The sequence below is a fragment of the Ambystoma mexicanum genome, chromosome 2p (assembly GCF_040938575.1).
Source record: "Ambystoma mexicanum isolate Mex_15411 chromosome 2p, UKY_AmexF1_1, whole genome shotgun sequence".
Taxonomy (NCBI): domain Eukaryota; kingdom Metazoa; phylum Chordata; class Amphibia; order Caudata; family Ambystomatidae; genus Ambystoma; species Ambystoma mexicanum.
This window is the reverse complement of record NC_090923.1, coordinates 415,738,077-415,759,267: the sequence shown is the minus strand read 5'-3', so window position 1 is coordinate 415,759,267 and position 21,191 is coordinate 415,738,077. Positions and strand designations below refer to the sequence as shown.

The 21,191-nt window shown below is 45.3% G+C and overlaps 1 protein-coding gene across 1 annotated transcript in view; it reads right to left on the bottom strand.

Moving 5' to 3' along the window:
• Window positions 1–21,191, bottom strand: part of ACOX2 (acyl-CoA oxidase 2) — a 1,177,957-nt gene that overhangs the window by 435,199 nt on the left and 721,567 nt on the right. The window contains exon 10 of the mRNA XM_069643758.1: window positions 180–341. Coding sequence (XP_069499859.1) covers window positions 180–341 — 162 coding nt within the window. The remainder of the gene's footprint in view (window positions 1–179; window positions 342–21,191) is intronic.

The following is a 21,191-nucleotide window of genomic DNA, read 5'->3' as shown; positions in this document are numbered from 1 at the left end:
GATGCTATGCAGGGGCATTAATTCTTCTTTCTTTGGAGCTTTAAATTCACATAAAAAAGTCAAAAGCCAGGCAATTTTCCAACATGCAAAAACACAATTGTTTTCTACGATGAGCCAATGCTAACGATAGTGAACAGGTGCAATGTATGTGATCTGTCCACACATATATTCATACTGACCTGTATGCCCTGTGTTCATACGCTTCCAGGTAAATCGCAGGATTTAGGAAATCAGAATTGGTCTGGGCTCGACACTTGTTGGTGCTGGCAGAAGACAAGTAAATCACAGACTCAGGAAGTGCCTGATGAGACTGTGCTGCTGCAAAACACTTAACCAGAAACCTGGAAAAAAGATCAAATAGAAATGGTTTTTGTTATGACTTTAATTTCCTGTAAACATCATTAATGACTCTCAAACCATGCACTGAAAAATAAAAAAATACCTGTAGATAAAAAACATATTTGGAATTCAATAGTACAAATAGAGACTGTTTATCACAAAGATTATAACAGAAGAAAAGGGATCAAATAACTGTACGAAAATCCACTGTCCTAGCCAAAATAAAAGTGCTCCATCAATGGGAAAGGACAATAGGTTGCTTTCATTTTGAAGAGTCAAATATCCTTTTTGCAGATTTGCTTTTGCTATCACTTCCCATTGTCTGAAAAACCACCTACAGTACGGACATTATTATTATTACTATGGTGTTTATTGAACGCGGGCCTATCTTCGAGACGCAAAAGAGCTTTTCACACTTAGTATACAACAATACAGATACACAACGGAGAGGAAGAGGGGATGAGGGTGTTTAGCAAGTGAGGTGGCGCGCAGAGGGGTGGGTGGGGGTTGGGGCGGTGACTTTATGGCCTAGGTGTTGAGGAGGAGAGATTTTGTTTGATGCTGATGGGGAGGAAGTTCCATAGTCTTGGGGTGTAGGCAGAGAAGGCTTGCTTTTCGGTCCTTTCCCTTTTGCAGCAGTGGATTTCAAGTCTGCACACGTCCTGGCTTTTGGTGGTGCACTGTCCGCAGGAGATGCTGAGTTTCTCTGCAAGGTAGCGGGGCGACTTGAGGGCGACTGCCTTATAGATGATGCAGCAAGACTTGAAGGTGATTCGTGCATGCAGTGGGAGCCAGTAGGACATCTCTTCCATTACAGAACATCTCTTCACCATTTCAGATGTTTGTAATATAGAACACATGCAAGTTTTCTTTTTGTTTGCAGCTATTTTGCATTTTAAATAACATTTGCACGGCAGACCTAACAGGCATTGGACAAGCCAACAGTTTAGGCCTTTCTATAGGCAGGTGCCTCCTCCTTGTTGATGCATATTTAACATTATAACATTTATACATTACAATTTTCTACCAATCACCCCAAACACATTAGCATGTTAATAGCCGTCTTCATCCTTTCTTTACAAACCCAAACAATAATACATTACTAATAGCCTTTACCTGCTCCATACAAAAAGGAAGTAGGCAAGCTAAGTACTATATCTGTGGGCTGGGATGCCATATTGGCTTAGAAATCAATTGGCTGATGGCATAGTTAGTTAAGAGGTTTTTATTACATCTTTTAGGCAATACTTTTGCAGGCAGAAATGGCTGTTCTAAATCACTGGCATGTGACAAGAATTTAGATGAGGAGCAACTGAATGGCTGCATATAACATGTTTCCACTTACATAACTGTTTTGTAGGCAGAAATGACTGTTCTATATATGGAGAACAGGTTTCGGCACAGAACATTTTATGTTATCGGAATGCATATTACCACGGTATACCGTTGAGCATGCACTGCAAACTGACATGTTTAAATCACTGCTTCTTGCTTGTGTGAGGCGAGACAGCAGATTGCACTGCTCATGTCTCTGTCATGGAAGCTCTTTGCCTAGTGGGCAGGAATGCTATTCTTCACAGTTCTCGCTTTTGACCGGTTTCCCTTTGGTCATGTGCAGGCGTGTTTTAGGCTATCGCTGTTTTAGGAAAAGTGGCATTAGCAGGCGGAAGGAAGTCTCTCACCTGTCTCGGAGTATGCAAATCTGCAGAGAGTATATTCTCCATGACTAAATATATTAAACTATGGTGTCCTCCCTGATAACACTAACGAGCACAGCGCAGTGCAGCTGGCCTCAAAGGCTTGTATAATGTGGGTTTGTTCTCTGTCACCAACAATGTTTGAAGGTGAGACCATGCCCTGTTGAGACCGCCCCTTGCATTGAAATGCATGTGTTCCTTTGAGTACACGAGTGTGGAGCACCAAGGGAGGGGGGTTCATCCGCGCCAGAGTCTCATACTGCCGTTGGTTTTGTTATTACTAATAATAAAACATTGTTCACTAATCCACAGGAGTAGTTGAGTGGCAATTTCTTCATAACAATTTGGTGCCTTAAGATGTCAGATCCCCACTGCTCTGCGGCCAGGTCCAAAGGCCGCCGGGCCTTGGGCCCAGGAGAAACGATTTCATCGAAGGGGAGAGCTGGCCGGAGCACCCAGAGTATCGAGAAAGGCAGACAGAGCAGGCGCAGAAACAAGAGCTGATTGGAAAACTGTGGGTTGGTGACCACAGGTAATTGTGTCAACAGATTGTTATGTCTTGTATTGTGTTGTCTGAAATAGGATAAGGTAAAAGTCGTCTTTGAAATCTGAAAACCGCAGTGGAAATCTGAAGGGAAAGTACGCTGCCTATAGCAATGTTTTATCTGAACAAAAATAAATTAAATTAAAAGCGGCTGGCCACCTCAGTTGAAAAGCAGCACAACCATGCTCCCTACTGACTTAAGAGAACACGAGAGCGCTGTGCCGGTCAGAGCACTGCAGTACCAATCAAGGACAAAGAAAATATTTTGGATGAGAACATCATTATAGTCTTGTTTTAACCTATACTTTGTTACTTGAAACCCTAAATGTGCAACTCGGTTGCAACCCCGCTTTATATTTCACACTCTCATCTGTCCTAGTGTGGGAGCTGTAATAGGCTTTGTTTCAACTTGGTATGTCTCATCTTTGACTCTTACCTTCCCATGTCTCTGAAAAGCGGAATGCCACTCTGCAGCGTAATGGCAGATATACGCTGTGAACCAGCAGTCATCTGAATATGACCAACACTGGCAGGTGTTTCTGAAATGTCTGTATGGAAGGAGGAACGGAGCTCGGGGAGCACTATCTTAGCCTCTGAATATATGTGGCAGAGTGTCCAAGCTCATGAGCCGTCCCACACCACCGGCCACAGGACTCGATAGTGTCCTGATGCAGGCAGAGTTATGAGTGGACCTGGATCTGTAATAAGCCATACCTCGTCTTACTCCTGTGAGAATGGGTTCAGGGCAATCTAGACAAGTGCCACTTCCTCCTCAAGGAAGTCCAGCACACATCATGTTTACTCACTACTCGCCAAAAGCAAGCAAGTACCTGAAACAATGGCATGAATATACACAGAGTGAGTCACCTAAACATTTTCCCCGAAAAGGCACATTTGACCTAAACAGGATAACTAATGTATGTAAGGCATTAGAGAAGCAAGTCACATGTGTCCACCAACGCTAATGTGATAGTTACCTCGACTGGTATACCAAAGCCACTAAGAGACATACTGAATCTAAGACCCAGGCACTGAAAGGAAATCTCCAGGAGTAAGTAATGCCATGAAAACCGAGTACTCTAACCTGCAGGTATGGAATCACAAAGCTGGGTACATACTATTGTCTCCCATTCTTAGGGGTGGCCCCTATTAAAAGAAATCCCAGAAGATATTTTGGACACTTATAACCCGGCTATTTTAAATGTTGTACCCGATCAATGACTGGCTAGTCCAGATTCCAATCAACTATCAACTCAGTCCACCACAATAAACCCCATGACTGGCCAATTTAATCCCGAAATATGAGCTCAGGTTTCTAAACTGTTTTCACCAGCCTCAGGCACATTTGAACAATTCCCGAACATGACAACCAATATCACTGCTGTGGTATTCCCTCTCAGGCAGCTCTTGGGAGGAGGCAATAGCCTAGTTTAAGTACATGCCCATGGAGCGCCACTGATTTATTTAATATGGTTCAGAGATTCCCAAAGATACGAGAAGAACCAGTTAGCTTCTAGGAGGAACTGCATGTCATTATTGCTTGTTATCACCATACCTGTGTTGACTTGAATCAGCGGCTATAAGCAGTGCTGCCCACAGACACCTTTGCTTTGCTTAAGGTGCACGCAAATTGGCCTGCTGATCTGTGCAGATAGACTGGTGCAAACTATTCTCGAAATGTGTCCTCAAAAGACAGATTGGGCTAAGAGCAATGCATGCAAACATGCCAAAGGAGATAATCCTGCCGAATATCTCAAACGTTGCCAGGCCAGTCTATTGACAGAAGGACCAACTGAGGATAATTTGATTCCTTCAGATCTTTCACAATCAGAAACAGGCTCTTCAAGACCTGCACAATCAGTTTGCTGGCATCTTTTGTAATGAGCCAGGAAGAATACCAGGGGTTTTCCATTACATTCCAACTCCCCCTGGAAAGGTGGTCAACTTAAAACCTTATAGGATCCCTGAAGCCCGGAGAGATCTAGTTATGCAGGAGTTGGGAAAAAATGTTAGCCTCCGACATAATCAAACCCTCCCAAAGTCCCTGGACCTTCCCAATAGTGCATGTTGCAAAACCTGACAACACTTGGAGATTTTGTATTGATTTTCGAAGGTAAACCCCATTTCATAATTTGACAGTTATCCAATGCCACGGATCAATGGTTTAATCGACTGACTGGGCTCTGCTGTTTACCTTTCCCCAATCGATTTAACGTACGGTTATTGGCAAGTGCCCGTAAACCCAGAGGACAAAGACAATAAATGCCTTTTCCACTCCAGTAGGGTTTACCAATTTAAAGTGCTTCCCTTTGGTCTGCATGGGGCACACCTTCTACATTCCAGAGATTGATGGATCGGGTACTCCGACAATTCTCAGCATTTTGTAGGGCATACTTTGACAATACAGTCATCCATAGCAAGAACTGGAATGAGCATATGTACCATATTTACCAAATAACAAAAGCCCCAAGGAAAGCAGGCCTCACAGCCAGCCCCAAAAAGTGTCACTTTGCCGGTTCTACAGTGAAATACCTAGGGTTTTTGTGGGAAATGGTCTGGTACAACCCCAGATAGAAAAGTCAAATCACCAACTCCCAAAATGAAAAGCAATCTAAGAGCATTCCTTGGTTCGTCAGGATATTACCAAAGGTTTATACCTAATTATTCCTCTATAACAGCTTGCCTTATTGACAAACTTAAGAATGTTGAGCCACAAAAATTCCAATGGACCCCAGAAGATCAAGCTTGTTTTTCCACTCTCAAGCAAATTTTATATAATGAACCAATCCTTAAAGTAGCTAATTTCAGCAAAGAATTTATCCTGCAAGTTGGATTGGGAGCATTCCTCTCCCGCGAATATGATGGTAATGAACACCCGATCTTATACATCAGTCGCAAATGATTTTCTAGGGAGAAGATCTATGCTCCAATTGAACTTGAAGCATTAGCTATTAAATGGGCTGTGACTTATTTGCGATATTACCTTACGTGAAGAAAGTCAGACTGGTTACATATCATTCCCCCATAACATTGCTCAAATGCTCGAGCAATGTGCTGGTTTCTAGATTTACAACCTTACTGTTTTACTATTCAACACAGGAAAGGAGTAGACCAAGGAAACAGACTACCTTTTCAGTTTTCCAATAGATATATTAGCGCTGCAGAGCTGCTGCAGTTTTTTGGCTGTCCTTACTGTGTCATGCTAACTTGCTCACCTGCTGTGAGGACAGTTGTGGTCTCTAGGGGAAGAGGAGATGACTACCATAAATAGGCCTGCCGGGCGTGGATCATCCCGGAGCTGCTGCAGAGGTGCTGACATCTTTTGGCAGTTTCGAGGCAAGCAAGGGGCTGCTTTCTGGGACCAGAAACCCTTTCCAGGAGCAGCCTTTGTGAACAGTAAGCCCTGAAAAGCATAATTGATTGATTGATTTAAGATCTATATTGCGCACGTCCATATGGAGCCAAGCAAGGAATTGCATCTGGGCGCAGATGATATAGTAGTAACAACCGGGAAGCGAGATTTATCAAGTACAGTTAGTCAAAAAGATAAGTTTTCAACTTCTTCCTGAATTCAAAGAGGGATTCAGTTTACCGAAGATCATGTGCAGGGAATTCCAGGCTCGGGGATCTGCACAGGAGAAACGTCTATCGCCCTAGGACACAGAACTTGATGGTGGAACCACCTAAAGGTGTTGTCCTGAGGATCATAGACAGCGATTCGAGTGGTAAGAGGACATCTTTGAAGAAAGATATCTAGGGGCAGTCCCTTGGAGAAATTGAAAAATTAGACAAGGGTCTTGAACAGAACCCTTTGCTGTATCGGTAACCAGTGAAGGTTTCAACGGAACTGAGATGGGTGAGCGTCTGGGCAGTGAAAAGACCTGCCTAACGTTTGCATTTTGAGCAACCTGCAGATGTCGGATTTGACCATTTGGCATTCAGATTAATAGGGCATTGCAATAGTCTAATATGGAAAGTACCAATGCACAAACTACCAGTGGGCGATCTTTATTTGAGATAAGCGGTAGCAGAGGTATTAACAGTTTGAGATGGCAATATACAGATTTTATAATTTCATTAACCTGCAGGTTTCAGCTTAAATTTGCCTGCCAGATACATCCAAGGTTCTTTACCTTAGCTGAAAATGTTGTTGAAACCTCAGAGAGGGCTGGTCAGGACAGATGCTGTGAGATTTTAGCCAGTTTTATCTTGGGTCCAAATAATATAATCTCAGTTTTATTTGGGTTTAGTTGGAGCTTATTAGCCACCATTGAGCACTTTATTTTACTAGCTAAAGCTAGCACTCTGTCCATTGCTTCCACAGGTTCTTTTAGCCAAACATAAATCTGTGCGTCGCCGACATGGGAATGATATTGCAAATCAAATTCTGAAAAGATACCCAGCAAGAGGTGAATATAAAAGTTAAATAGCAGTGGAGACAGGGAGGAGCCCGGAGGCACTCCGCATTTAACTGATAAAAGAAAAATCTGAGATAAATGTCCCCAATTTAACTTGCTGAGTTTGATTGGTCAGGAAAGATGCATTGCAGTGACTCATAAGATGCCTGACCTACTGTGGAGTCTCAAGATAAGAATCTCAAAATCAACTGTGTCAAAGGCTGCCGATAGGTCCAGCATGACTAGCATGCTAATGTCACCCTCATCACCTTAAAATATCGTTCCAAACTGACAAGTGCGGTCTCAGTCCCATGTCTTGGCCTAAATACTAATTGGTGCAAATCCAATATCTCCTGATCTTCCAGGAAATCCTGGAATTGCATCGTAACGATTTTTTCCAGGATTATGGATGGCCAGGATAAGCCTGTAATGGGACAGCAATTAGAGAATACCTTGGGGTCCAATGTGTTTTTCTTTAAAAGGGGTGTAAGATATGACTTCTTCGGCTCCATTGGAAAACTCCCCTAGATTAATGAAACATTTATGACAGATAGAAGAGGCCCACTTAGAGCCGCCACATGTCTTTTAGCTCTCTAAGCAGAGACGGGGTTGTAGTTATGGTTAGTGGGCTTTAACTTCGACCTGAGGTTGGAAACTGTTTCCAAGTCCACAGATCCTTAAGAGTCTTTATTTTGTTTGGCATAACTATTGGTAGGGTGGGGAACTGAAGATGAATTTTATTCCTAATTTGATCAATTTTAACTGAAAAAAGGTATTGAATTCATTTGCCAGGGACAAAGATGGAAAAAGATGCAGAATTGTACATGACAAAAATGCAATTTTTTTTTTACAGTTGTGTATAGAGAATTTGGTCTGTTCTGGGCAAGATAAATCTGTTTTTGAAAACACAAGCCTTTAGCTAAAACAATAATTGTATGATCGTAAGAACAGAGTGGCAAGCAGGTCTCAGTCATTAACTTTGACATTTTAGAACACTGTTGCAACGCAGCCACTAAACGATGAGTGTTTTCCATAATGGAGTTCACAGAAACGTAAGCGTGTCAGCTCATTTGTAAACCACAGAGCATTGAATTTCTCAAAGCATTAGAAATGCAGAGAGCAGCAAAGGGAGCTTTGAAGTTGTAAAGAGAGATGGAGCTCCCCTTGGCTCAAGAAGCGGGCCCCTCTCACCTCCGCTTATGTACGATCTACGAAGCGGGCATAATTTGATTAAAACATTGACAATGGCGACAGCAGCAGAACACATCCGAGATGGAACAGACGTAATGGCTGCACAATTAGATAGCAGCGAGCAATTGAGCGCATAGTGGCAGAACAATATGCCGCTAGCGAGATGTTTGGGGCAACGCAAGGTTTACAGGTCGCGTGTGAAGGGATTTTATTGTCGATTCCTAACTCGGCCACGAGCAAAGTCGCTGAAACCAACCCCTCTGGGGACGTGCTAACACCAAAATCGCAGTCCATGAGAAAACCTTAAAATAAAGAAATTATAAAGGTGCAAGTTATGAGCAAAAAATTCAGATCATACCAAAGAGAGATCTGTCTCTTTGAACAGCTTGGCTGTAAATTCAAAATTAACTCCTCCCCACCATGTGAAGCTAAACCAGAAAAGAAGTGTGAACGATTTTTTCCTGCCTGCTGTAATAGGCACAGACATTCGTCCAAACAGGTATCCCTGAGGTGAATTGGCAGTGCATTTTTTGAACAATGGAAGTATCCGTGAGGCGGCTACCCAGGTTGAAGAAGAGGTTTCAACCTCAATCTTCCCTCTTAGAGTCAAATGCTCTGCTCATGGGGTCAGAATCAACCCAGGGAGATTTTCAAGCTAATTTGGAGGCGATTCCATCAATATTAACAAAACACCTGACTCCGAGGTCTATTTCATCCACAGGGCCACAGGCGAGTCACCGCCTGCATGGAACATTATGAGAGATGGACAAGAAAGTAAAACTAGCAGCCCCCTCTATCTCGGCCTTACATTGTGTGCTGAGTTCATGTGTCAGCCTATACGAAAACAAAGGTAAAAATAAGTGCCAGAACACTACAACTAAGTGAGATTAAGATTGCTTTATTCGTGTTAAAGGAATCTATGGATAAAAAAAAGAGAACATTGATAAGAAAGAAAATGAAAAGGAGAGGGAAAGAGAATGGAGAATAACATTGACACACCCGATGCCTCCATTATAGAGGTACAAGTAGAGTCACCTGAGAACTATTCCATGATAATTCATGCGATAGTGCAACCGATTCAGGATAGCTCGGAAGTAATGTTTGGATCTGTTACTTCAGTTTTGGTACAGGCACAATCAAGGGAACAAAGTGAACCACAAACCTCAAAAGAACAAAAACCTGAGCTAAGCATGATAGTTCTGCCGCTTCAAGAAAAAAACTACAGACCGAAAACCTTGCAAATTCAGCTCCTCAAAAAGTCATTCAGGGAGACCACCAAGGGGCACAGGCAAGATTGATGCCTGACAGAAAGGCTCAGTTCCCTGCCCTTGTAGATGGCAGAGCAACGGCGTAGTTGAGTGCTGAGTGCCCGAGAGCCCCTACAACGGCTCTCAGGACCACGGAAGACATGTTGCATCTGTGGCAGTTATCTGAATTGCCCCTGACCCCAAACAGTGGCAGAACCAGTTTAGGGCTGGGAGGCCGGGTGACGGGAGGCAGGCGGTGGGTAGAGAAGCCTGTGGTGCTACCTGTGGAATATTTTTATCCACACCACTGCACAACACTGCACTCCTTTGCCGATGGGGAAGGAAAACTGTCAAAATTGAGGAAATAACCCAGTGCGCGCCAAATCTGAAAAATTGCGCATGGTGCATAAAACCACCAAAGTGCTGCACACCCTGCCACACACACAGGCAAAATTAGTGTAAAAAACAGAAATCGCTGCCGTCACCTGTCACTTGAAACAAGGCTACAGAAGGGCTAACATCTGAAAATGCCATTAAAAATACAGTTTCCTAAGCAATGGCAATCTTCAAAGTGCTGTTTTGGCGTTAAATTCGGTCATTTTCCCCAGTGAATTATTGAAAGGAAAGTATGCTGAAATCATGGATTCTCCAGGTAGACAGAGGAATCCAGGCCTCACTACCTGACAACTACATCAGAAAATTGGCTGTCAAACCCAGTTTAAATGTATTGCTTTGTCCTGAAAAATTGCAAAATCCACTATTTTAAGCATGTTGGTGAAGGGCTAATTATTTTAAAATGTTTAAATCCTTTATAAACTGTGCTTGTATTATATATGTGAACTGAAGACTTTAATGTATAGGAACCCAGTCTGGACTGAATCAACATTTTTTCTGATCTGATAGTGCCTGGCTGGGAAGATTCACATGTCAAATTAACACTCAGTTGCTACAGGAAGGCTTAAGTGATGTTAATGGTTCCCGCATTATGAAAACAAAGAAAGCCTCAGACATTTGTCTCCTAGCTGACCCAAGGACAAAGGAAGTCTTGGACACCCATCTTCCTAATGGAGGGGCCAGATGTGGAGGAGGTTTCTCAGTGAACTTCAAAGGACTGGCCATTTGCTCACTTTGAAAGTAAGAAAAAAAGAACGGGGCTGGATTTTGAATGGAAATTACTTGTTTTTGCCTCAGAACCTTATGACATTTAACATGACAGCCAAAATAAGTGGGCAAGTGAAAAAAACAAACCTATAAATCGGAACTCATGCTAGACAGTTGAAGATGAGGTAGGAGTTCTAGCTACATAAGGAACCAAAAGATACATTAAAACGCTGATTGTGGAAAAACTATTAATACTGCAAGCCTAAAATTGTATGTACATGATCCCCGGATCAGCGCCGAGAGATGTATCAAATTAGAAATGATTCATGCAAAGTGTTATGGGTAAAATTGATAAAAATCCACAGAATGACCAAAACAGCTCTCACAAAGATGGTAAGTGAATGTAAATATGGGAAGTGAATGTAAATGGAGATAATCGAGTATAAAGTATATGTGTACAATTTTATGAGGGTACATAATGGCAGAAATGTACATTTGTGCAAAAGTAGGTTTTGGGTAAAAATCCAGGTGGGAGTTACGATGACAGCTCTGTTTAGACTGCCAACCAGGACAAAGCACATGCCAGTAGCCACTCACAGACATGGGGATGTGTTTTGAAGTTCTGCCCACACCATAAACTGGGGGTTGGCATTTGCAATGTATAAATATAGAAATTTCACTACCCAAAAGAGACTGCTCCCAGGACACACTGCTTCCAGAACACACTGATACCAGAACCCATCCAGATGTCTGCGCAGCGCCTTATTCCAGAACTCTCCAACTTATAGCTGACTCCAGAATTATTTTAAAGATCCAGATTTCTTTGCAGAATCCAGACTCTAGCATTGCAAAATTATTGCTAGCCTGACCCAATTGCAAACATCCCAAACTTGAAGGGATTTATTTCTGATTCAGCTTGGCTTGCTACCACTAAGGCTTACCCGCTGAAAACTTGCATCCTGCTATCTACCATGTCCAGTAACCAGATGGGGCCCTTCCAAATTCAGGCTGAGGTGCAGTCCAAATTGACCAGAACCGCCTTGCTGATCCAATCCCGCTAGAGGTGCCCTGCCGCCGGTAGACCAGACAGATCCAATTCATTGACCAGAGCTGACGGTCCAATTTAATAACAACTTCTGTAAGTATAAACAAGAAGAACAGTGACCCTTAGTATATCTGCATTGTATTATCCCTATCGCAACCCATCCCATCTTTAATTCAGAACTCCAGCATTATTAGAATCCTTCTTGTGCTGATTGTCTCACCTGTGTTTCAAAACCATAACTCCATAGTTATTCTGAATAACTAAAGTAAATCCCAGGAAGAAGTAGATTATCCACAACAGCACAAGTTACGCTGATCACGTGACTGTAAGATCCATCTGTGGCATTCTCTTTTTCATAGTCATAATATAGTGTGATCAAACCCATCTGTCATTTTCAAAAGCGCATTTCTGCTTTCATTTCGTGCCTATTTTGCAAAAACGCCTCTCACTAAAACCTCTATAACTCCCTCAGTCTTAAAGATAGGAACGAAATTTCAACTCTCACTGATACCTGACATCCTTTTCTATCTCCACAACAGTATCGCGAAACAGTGTATTTGACCCGAGGAGTGGCGGAGAAGAAGGCCAAAGGGCTGTGACTGCCCCCCCGCCCAACTGCTGTGGGATTACAGTGGCCGCTGGAGCGGGGCCCCAGTCTGCAGCGCAGAGACTTGCGCACACTGAAGCGGTCTGGCAGGAGCGGAACCAGCGAGGTGCCAGCCGGGATGTGGCAGACGGTGGGGCTGAGGCCCAAGAGCAGTGGTGGCCCGCAGGCGAGTAACGGTAAGGAAGGGGAGCGTACCTCCAAGGGACTGCTGGTGCAGGCAGGGGTACATGACCACCCCACAAGGTCCTCCAGAGGCGCTAAGGGAACATACTGGCAGCACCACTGCCCCTTGCACAGCCCAAGGAGTGGGGTCCGGTCCGGAGACCATCTGGGGTGGCCCCTAAGGACTGCACAGGGGCCGGTTCCCTGTTCTGAAACCCCACACATTAAGGAGCAGATTGGTGTGTGGGGAACTTCAGTAACCAGGTGGGGGCGCACATGCAGGAGTAGGATCGGGTGCCAAGGTGAAACATCGGGTGGCTTACCCAGGCACCTGGGGTGCCTCTCTACTGCGTATACAAGTGGTCAAGAAGAGAGAGCGATTGTACTCCCACTGACACCTGTCTCCGGCACAAGCGTAGTGCCCCATCCGTAAGGAATAGAGCAGGCGGCCCCAAACTTTTGTGCGCAATGAGCAAAATTGGCATATCAAATTAAATGGGGAGCAACATATTGGCGCACAGTTGGCAGGCAAATGATTGCAACACAAATTAGAAATGCAGAGTTTGGTGGCATCTCAACGGTACCGCTACCGCCACTTGTTAAGACGGTATCACTGCCAGATTCCAAGTGGTGGTTTGGTAGTGTTAGTCCCCACTGATGGAGTCCATAGACTCCAGGGTGGATTTTGGCGCTATTTGATTGATAGAAACATACTGTGGCTTAATTTTCATTTTATTGGGGTCTGTGACGAATCTGTGGATGTTGCCCCTTATCTTCCAGGGGGGAGACCATTACCATGGGGCCAGGGTGGTGCATCCTCGGTACAATAGTTCCCCTGGGGTTGGTGCACACGGAGAGGATCACATGGGAGAAGGAACCCGTCATGGGACTAGGGACGACCCGCCCTTGAGAATGTGGTATCCCCACCAATCACCAGACCCCCAGTCCCCCCCTTCCTATAACCCTAAGAACAACCCCTTTCCTAATAGTCTCATGAGTTATAGTCCCCCTGCTATTTCTCTAGAAACTACTGGGACTATGAAGAGCACAACCGACCAAGCGAGATCATGGGTAGAAATACGGAGACGAGGAAGAATAGGGAAGAATTGAAAGATATACCATTTACAACCACTGAGAACAAGACGTTGCATGGAGGAATGTCGAGTGCCCTGCGGAACCAACAGGAGTACTCTAGGCAAATTGGAATAAGTACTGGGACGCAGAGGAGGAGCAGAGGCATGAGAGTACTCCTAAGAACCACAATGCGCGCTTTAGTTGTTGCTGGCTGCTCATTGGTCAATGTAGGGTAGAAAAGGAAGAGACTCAGGAAGAAGTTGTCTAGTCCTCCATGGAGGAGCTGCAGGAGGCAGCATGGTGCAGGAAGGCGCAAGGAAGCACACCAGGATGCCAAGAGGGGAGCAGGAAGGACCAGGACCAGTACAGAGTGGAAGGACCAGAAGGCGTGTTGGCAGAGAGAAGCACCCAGTGTTCCTGAAGACTGGGAAGTGCGTGACGGGATGACGACGCTGCCCAGGAAAAGATCCAACACTGCAGTTTTCCCGGGCAGACCAGAGCCCACTACAAGGCTCCCTCCCAAGAGGTAGTGGGGGGGGGGAGCGCTCAGACTGGCTGGTAGTAAACTAAGAAGATGCAGTCAGCATCTCTATAGTCACAGGACCTGGCAAGCACGTGAACCAGGTCTGTCCCGCAACTAGAGAAACTTAAGGGTCTGGGACCCACCAAACGAAAGCAACACGAGTCCTTCGCCTTGTGGCGGTACTTGGGAGAAAAGGGCTCCAAGTACATGCACACAAAGAAGAAGTGTCTGGGACCCACTACACGAGAACCACAAGAATCCTCTTCCTCATTTGTGGTGGTGGTAGTTGGGAGAAGAGGGCTCCCAGTTTCCAACCATAAAGACGGGCCTGGGACCCAATACCATGAGAAGAAGGGAAACCACAGAGCAATTTACTAAGGACCATACTTGGCAGGGAAGTGAACCAAGTTGGCCCAAGCGGAAAGGGAGAGAAGCAAAGATCTGGGACCTACAAGAGAAGGAACCAGGGCAAGTGAGTCATTGGCCCTGGTTGTGTTGCAAGAAATAGAGAATTGCCAAGAGAAGGAACCAGGACATGGGAGACGTTGCCCCTGGTTATTGGAAAGGTTGTGTAAGAGAAATATCTAACAACTTTATGAAACTTTGTTTTACGTTTAGTAACTTTGGGTTTGGAACCTTTGCTATTTGGAACTCTTTGATTGGATCTACAACCTATTCTTCTGAATTAAGACCACCTTTTGTTTCTCGACAGTTTCCTTAGTTTTGGTTGAGGTAGGGAAACCCCCCTCAGCTTTAGGAAAAGGTAAAGGCAGGAGTTTCCCCAATCCCCCAACCTTTTACTTCCAATAAAAGCATATGCCAATTAACATGAGCCCACTGTGTCCGAGTCCTACTTCTACACCCTTACAGATAACTAATGGTTTATTAAGTCTTATCCAACGGTGATACACAGACATTTCAGCATCTGTCTGATATACAAGATCGGGGAATTATACATTGTTTTCCACCACCTATAAAGGTGAAAAGCAGGTATGTCATTTGGCCTCCATTTATTCCTTTTGGATGTTAATTCTAGTATTTTTCTTAGGAAAGTTAATCCACAATCTGAAGAGTTCATTTGATAGCATTTTCCTTTATGCAGAAAACACAGCTATTTTGGACCTGTGGCAGGTCTCCAACCGGGCCTTCTAAACACAAGTTTCTATTTTGGGAACTATAGTATGATCAAAACAAAAATGATGGTGTTCTGAAAAAGGGTGAAACCTTGTAGCTAGTTTTTAAATGAATGTAGAGATGAGGGGGCAGTCTCATTTTTATTTGAGCCTACTCTTCTCAAAGACCAGTGCTTGCAACAATCATTTTAAGAAGACAGCTGAAAAGGCATCATTAAGGATTAAAGGGCTTTTTACATTGTTATTCCAAGTTTGGGGCATTCTGATCTGAGAAATGCGTGGAGGTATACAAGTCAAAGGTCTGTTCCATGATTTTCATGGCAGCAAAATCTAGGGTGGTTCAAACGGTCATGTCCTGGAGGAGTTGCAAAATAAATTCCTGTGCCAAATAGCAGGTCTCACTGCAGATACACCTGGTAGTGTCTTATGAGCTGAATTGGGGGTGTTCAATTTGAAAGTGTTGGGCCAGTTAAGATTGTTTACTATAGCTCCAAAAGCAAGAGCTTGTCCGATGGAAAAAGAGGCAGATGTCCAAAATATACATAGGCTGCCCTCTTTAGCCTTATATACAGACTTGCGTACAAATGTAAGATTTCAAGGAGAAATCTGTGAAATAAGATCTCCAGGTGGCTGGTGGTGATGGTACGTTTAAATGTACCCACTCCTCAATAAATTAATGTGTGCAGGAAGAAGCACAAAATGTGCTTACAAAATAGGAGTAGAAGATTTGGTTCATTTTTTGTAAATTTATCGTGGTTTCTCTGTTTTGCATAAGCATGGAATGCATGGAGCTATGTTTTATATAATTAATTGAAATGATCAGGCTTTTATATATAGCATACTTGAATATGCTAAAGTTGCTTTTTTATTTTGTGCTTGTTCTGTGTGAATTGTATGAGAAATATGATGCATGTTTTTAAATATTGCTAACTTAATGGAGAAATACGATTAAATATTAATGGAGTACTACAGGTCATTACATGGTAGACTTTTAAGAACACTTCATTGGGGCTTTGGAGGTTACGTCCTAACACTTATTTGGGAATGTTTTGGCAAATGGTGCATTTTAAAGCTACAATGGGCTGTTACATTAGTGAACAAGAAGTTAGGAATAAAAAGAAAACCTCTCTCTTCTCTGCCCAAAAGGGATTTTACGCAAGACTTAGTGGCTAACATTGGTCAAAACTTTGAGCATTTGATGACCACTTCATAGAGGGGTGTGGTGGTGTATTTGGATTCATTAAATGGCCTTTTAGTATAAATGTATTAACAGTAAATTAATTGGATTTGAATATAGGGCAAATTAATTATGAAAAAAGTGGCATGCATTTACCTGATCTGCCCATTACCAATGTGTCAGTTGGGCAGAGTATAAAAACGATGACCATTTTACCACTAGGACACTATAATAATGAATATAGTGGACACCAAAATTAATATTGAAGATTAATATGCATGGTGGTATCAAACACAAACCTCAATTGTAAAAAAAGCAGTGCATACAAATGATTTAATAAAGGAAAGTTGGGTATGCATGCCACCTATTGTCCATTATGCTCCTATTAGCTGTACCAAGGAACAGAATAGGACTATTTTCTCCAGGACACAAACATGGTTCAATTATTTCACTCATTAAAACAATTGTCAGCTGGGCAAAGTAACTGAAGATGACAGGGTTTTAACAATGACACTACTATATTAAGTAAGGACATTTACTGAAAATTAATTTGCACGGTGGCAACAAACACAAATCTTGCATGTATAAAAATAAGCCAGCTGGAACCATAGCAGGCTCATTGAGCAACATTATTGCACAGTCCAGGACTCTGTTCTAGCTATGGTGGCTACTGAAGTCTCATTCCTTCAGCACCTCCTTCTAGGCCTCCACACCATGGCCCAGAGCAACTGGCAAGCAACAATGTAGGGTGCAGCGAGCAACACGTTGCTCCCGAGCTACACGTTGGGGATCCCTGGAATAGAGCGATGGAGGAGTTGCAACCAGCCCCCCAGGAGTTCTGTGGGTGCGCCCGCTGATTGGGAACACAGAAAGCGGGTTTGAGGGGGGGGGGAGCAGGGAGGAGCCCCTTGAGTTTAAAGAGCCCGGTGGATCTGAGTTGGAAAGAGACACTCAATATCAGTACTCGGAGAAAGGGGAAATGGCAAAAGGAAAGGGGATGAAGGGCCCCACACGTGCACAGCAGAGATTGGCACCATTAAGACCGATAATCATGCAATCCTGGAGGAGATACAAGGTATGAGAACTGACATTAGCACCAAAGTGGCTGGTCCCTCGGCAAGAGTGATTACCCTGGAGGACAGGCTGGAGGGCCTGGAGGCAAACCATACCTCATCTGTGGTCCTTGAGACGCAGATCAGTGCTCGGTTCCAAGTAGTGGAAAGGCGGGAGGAGGAACTTCGACTGAAGGTGGAGGACATTGAGAACAGGGAGTGGTGCAAAAACCTCTGCTTATTTGGCCTGTGGGAAAAAAAGGGGAGTCCCCGGCGGGACTGAAACGCAAGATACAGGAGATCATGGGGATGGTCCTGGGTACAAAGAAAGGGGGAGACTATGCCCCTGGACAGAGTGCATCGTGTGGACAGTGGACGTGCTGGAGAAGGCCAAGTGTATGGGGTCATTGATTACAAGAACACTTTTGCAGCGTAGGAAATGTGGACCCCTAACTAGATGGCTCTGGGAGAAGGGGGTAAAGTACAGGTGGGGTTACCCCTTTGCGTTTATCTTTGAATGGGAAGGTGAGAGAGACTTCAGGTGATAATGGACAAAGACATTAAAACGGACCATGGAGGAACTTGTGGGGCATGGACTGGCTGGCAACGGGGCTGATGACGGGGAGGGCCCCAGTCAGTCCAGTGAGACAGTAGGGCTGGGAATGCCGCATGGTCGACGAAGGATACAGGGCGCCAGGCAGTTCCAGAAGCTCAATACTCCACCCTCACGAGGGGAGGCCACCTGAGCAGATCTGGATGGGTTTATTAAGGTTACGGGCCTAGCCTGAGGATCACATCACTGTAGGTGGGGGATCCCTCAAGTTTAGTAGTTGTTGGACACAATCTCTTTGGGGGGCTGAGTGGAGAAGATGGGGGTCTCTGTCAGTGACTGTCATATGGGAGTGTCTTTCCTTGGGATTTTTGTGTATTACGGGAGGGGAGGGAGGAAGCTAGCACGCGTACCCTGTTGGGGTGGTGGGGAGGGGTGAAGGGTGGTGGGGACCAGGTGGGGGGTAAGGCAGGGGGTGTAGCATGCTGGAGTGGCAGCAATGCCTAGGAGGGAGGAGGTCTGGTGGTTAGGTCTGCGATACCACAGTACAAGGAATGTGGGACCGTAGTCCTCAGCGGGGGAGTAGAGGGAGGACTTGGAGAGCGGATAGGGGCAGTGGGAGGGAATAAGGGGATCTTATGCAGCCAGCGTTATGGAAGAGGGAGGGGGATGGCTCCCGGGACACCTGTGGGGGCAAAGCAAACAAGGTGAAAAAGGGATATGATTGAGTTGCAGAAAATGTTAAGAGGGTAAACTCCCAAAACAAGACAGGTAACATGTTCCACAAGCAGCGCCTTGGCAGCTCCCTTTTTGCAGGAGACCCACTATGAACGTGGGGCGGAGTCCCCAATTAACGTTAGAGACATTGGCAAGATATACTGAGCTTCCCGTAAAGACCGCAAGAAGGAACAGGGAGGCATTATTTTGGCAAACGCGTTCCGGATGGTAGTGATGGAATGGGTTTGGAGTTCGGCACGTGTCAGTATGGTGAGAGGAGATCCGTGGCTACCTAGAAGGTATGCAGTTACCCATCCGGAGGCCGGGAGATAGAGACATATTGGATAGAGAGGTGACACAGGAAGGGGTGTTGCTGGTGATCCGCAAGCTAAAGGCTGAAAGGTCCCGGGGGAGGACGGCTTTACTACTGATTTTTACAAGCAGCTTCAAGACCGCCTCGGAGTGCCCCTGCCCAAATTGTTTAACTCCATACTGGGGGAGGGATCCATTCCGCCAACATTTCTCAGAGCTATGATTACGGTAATCCCAAAGCAAGGTAAGGCCCAAACCAGCTGTGCCTCGTATAGGCCCTTTCCGTTACTAAATGTGGACACAAAGATCTTCACCAGGGTGTTGGCGTCTTGTTTGGAGTCCTTTCTTCCCGGTCTTATACACGCAGACCAGGCAGGATTTATGTTGTAGAGGCAGGAAGCCGACAATATGCAGAAAGTGCTTCACTGCTGGCCTTAGATGCTGAGAATGTGTTCGACAGGGTAAGCTGGGTCTTCTTGAGGGAAGACCTTTCCGCAATAGGTTTGGGGGGTGGGAGGGAGATGGAGGCAGTGGATTGCGCCCCTATACTCGGAACCGACAGCTAGGGTGGTGAATGGGAATGTGTTGCAGCCACTCCAGCTACAACGGGTCACAAGACAGCACTGCCCACTCTCCCCATTGCTCTATGTGTGATGGAACCGTGGGCGAAAAGCAGAGGAGATTAAGGGGGTGACGATCAGAGGCTGAATGTTTAAGATGAGCCTCTTTGCGTATGATGCCCTGTTGTACATTATGGACCCAATGCATTCGGTGCTGCGCCTTCTGGATGGCCTGCAGCAATACGGGAAACTATCAGGTTTCAAAGTAAATTTTGAGAAGTCTGTGGCCCTGTAGGTCGGTGGATTGTCCGGAACAGAGAGCAAGTATGTAAGAAGGCTCCCTTTCCAGGTGCAGTAAAAACACTTTTGGTACATAGGAATACAGGTGTATAAACAAGCGGGGGATTTATATACAGGGAACTATCTGCCATTATGAGAAACAGTGCAGAGGAATGTGGAGCAATGGGGCAGGCTGGGGCTCACCTGGATAGCGCATCTAAATTGCATAGAAATGGTATTATTACCGAAATTCCTGTTCCAGATGCTTCCGTTGGTGGCCCCAAAGTCCCTTTTTGAGGAGGTGCAGGGGGCCTGGCTGAAATTCTTATGTGGGGGGGGGGCAAACATAGGATTGCATATAAGACGCTGATGTTGCCAAGAAAGGAGGGCTGGTGGCTTTGCCAAATCTCCCGACCTACTATAAAGCGGCCCAGCTTCAGGTGATGGTGGACCATCTAGATCCGGCGTCAGAGAAGCAATGGGTGACGCTGGATAACTAGGGCTTGGTGCCCATCCCCCTCGGGGAGTGGCTTTGGGTACCCTGATCTTGTATCCCGAGGAAAGTGTTCCATCACCCGATTCAGGAAGTCCTATGGACTCTCTGACGGGAGGGGACAGGGTGGGGGACAGATGACAGTCCACATGGCCATCAGCCACAGCGAGACGGGATTGTAGAACCACTGGCATTCCAATGGGCCAAATGTGGGTTGAGGGGGCCTTCATCACGATGGAGAGGTTAGCAGAATGCCTGCATATAGGACACTAGCCATATTTATCTACAGCTGAAGGGAGTCTTACTGGAGGGTCGATGGGGGAGAACTTGCAGAGGGGGTGACGGTTTGAGACACTCCTCCTCACGAGGACGGGCTCAAGAGGCCTAATTGCAAGGGGGTATTAATGGTGGTACCCAGGGACCCGCCTCCAGCTAGGATTAGGTGGGGACGTGACTTGGGGAAGCAGGTTGACGATGTCCTATGGGCATTGATGTGCAGAAGGGTTACCAGTTTGATAGCCTCCCTGCAATATCTACACCAGGCCTTAAAGGTCCTGCATAGGTGGCATTACCCGGCGGTGGTGCTAGCAAAGATGTGCGAGTGATATGATCCCGGCTGTTGGAAGTATGGGGGAGCAAAGGGGGATGATGGCCATATGTGGCGGGGGTGTGGTAAGGCACACACATATTGGCGAGATGTTGTGTCATGGATTAAAGGGTTTGGTGGAATTAATAGGGAACTCTCTCCGTGGCTGCTTCTCTTTTGGGTGATGCAGGTGGCGGATGAAGGGGGGTCGGCACATGGCAAGGGTGATGTTGGTAGCAGCTAGATGCTGCCTCGCCCAGTTGTGGAAGAGTCAGTGGATGCCAGCTGAAAGAGATTGGGTGGCAAAGGTACAAGCCATATATGATATGGAGTTCCTTACGCATCTGCTTGAAGAGTCCCGATCCAACATTGAGGGCCTATGGGTACCCTTTTTCGAGAAATCTG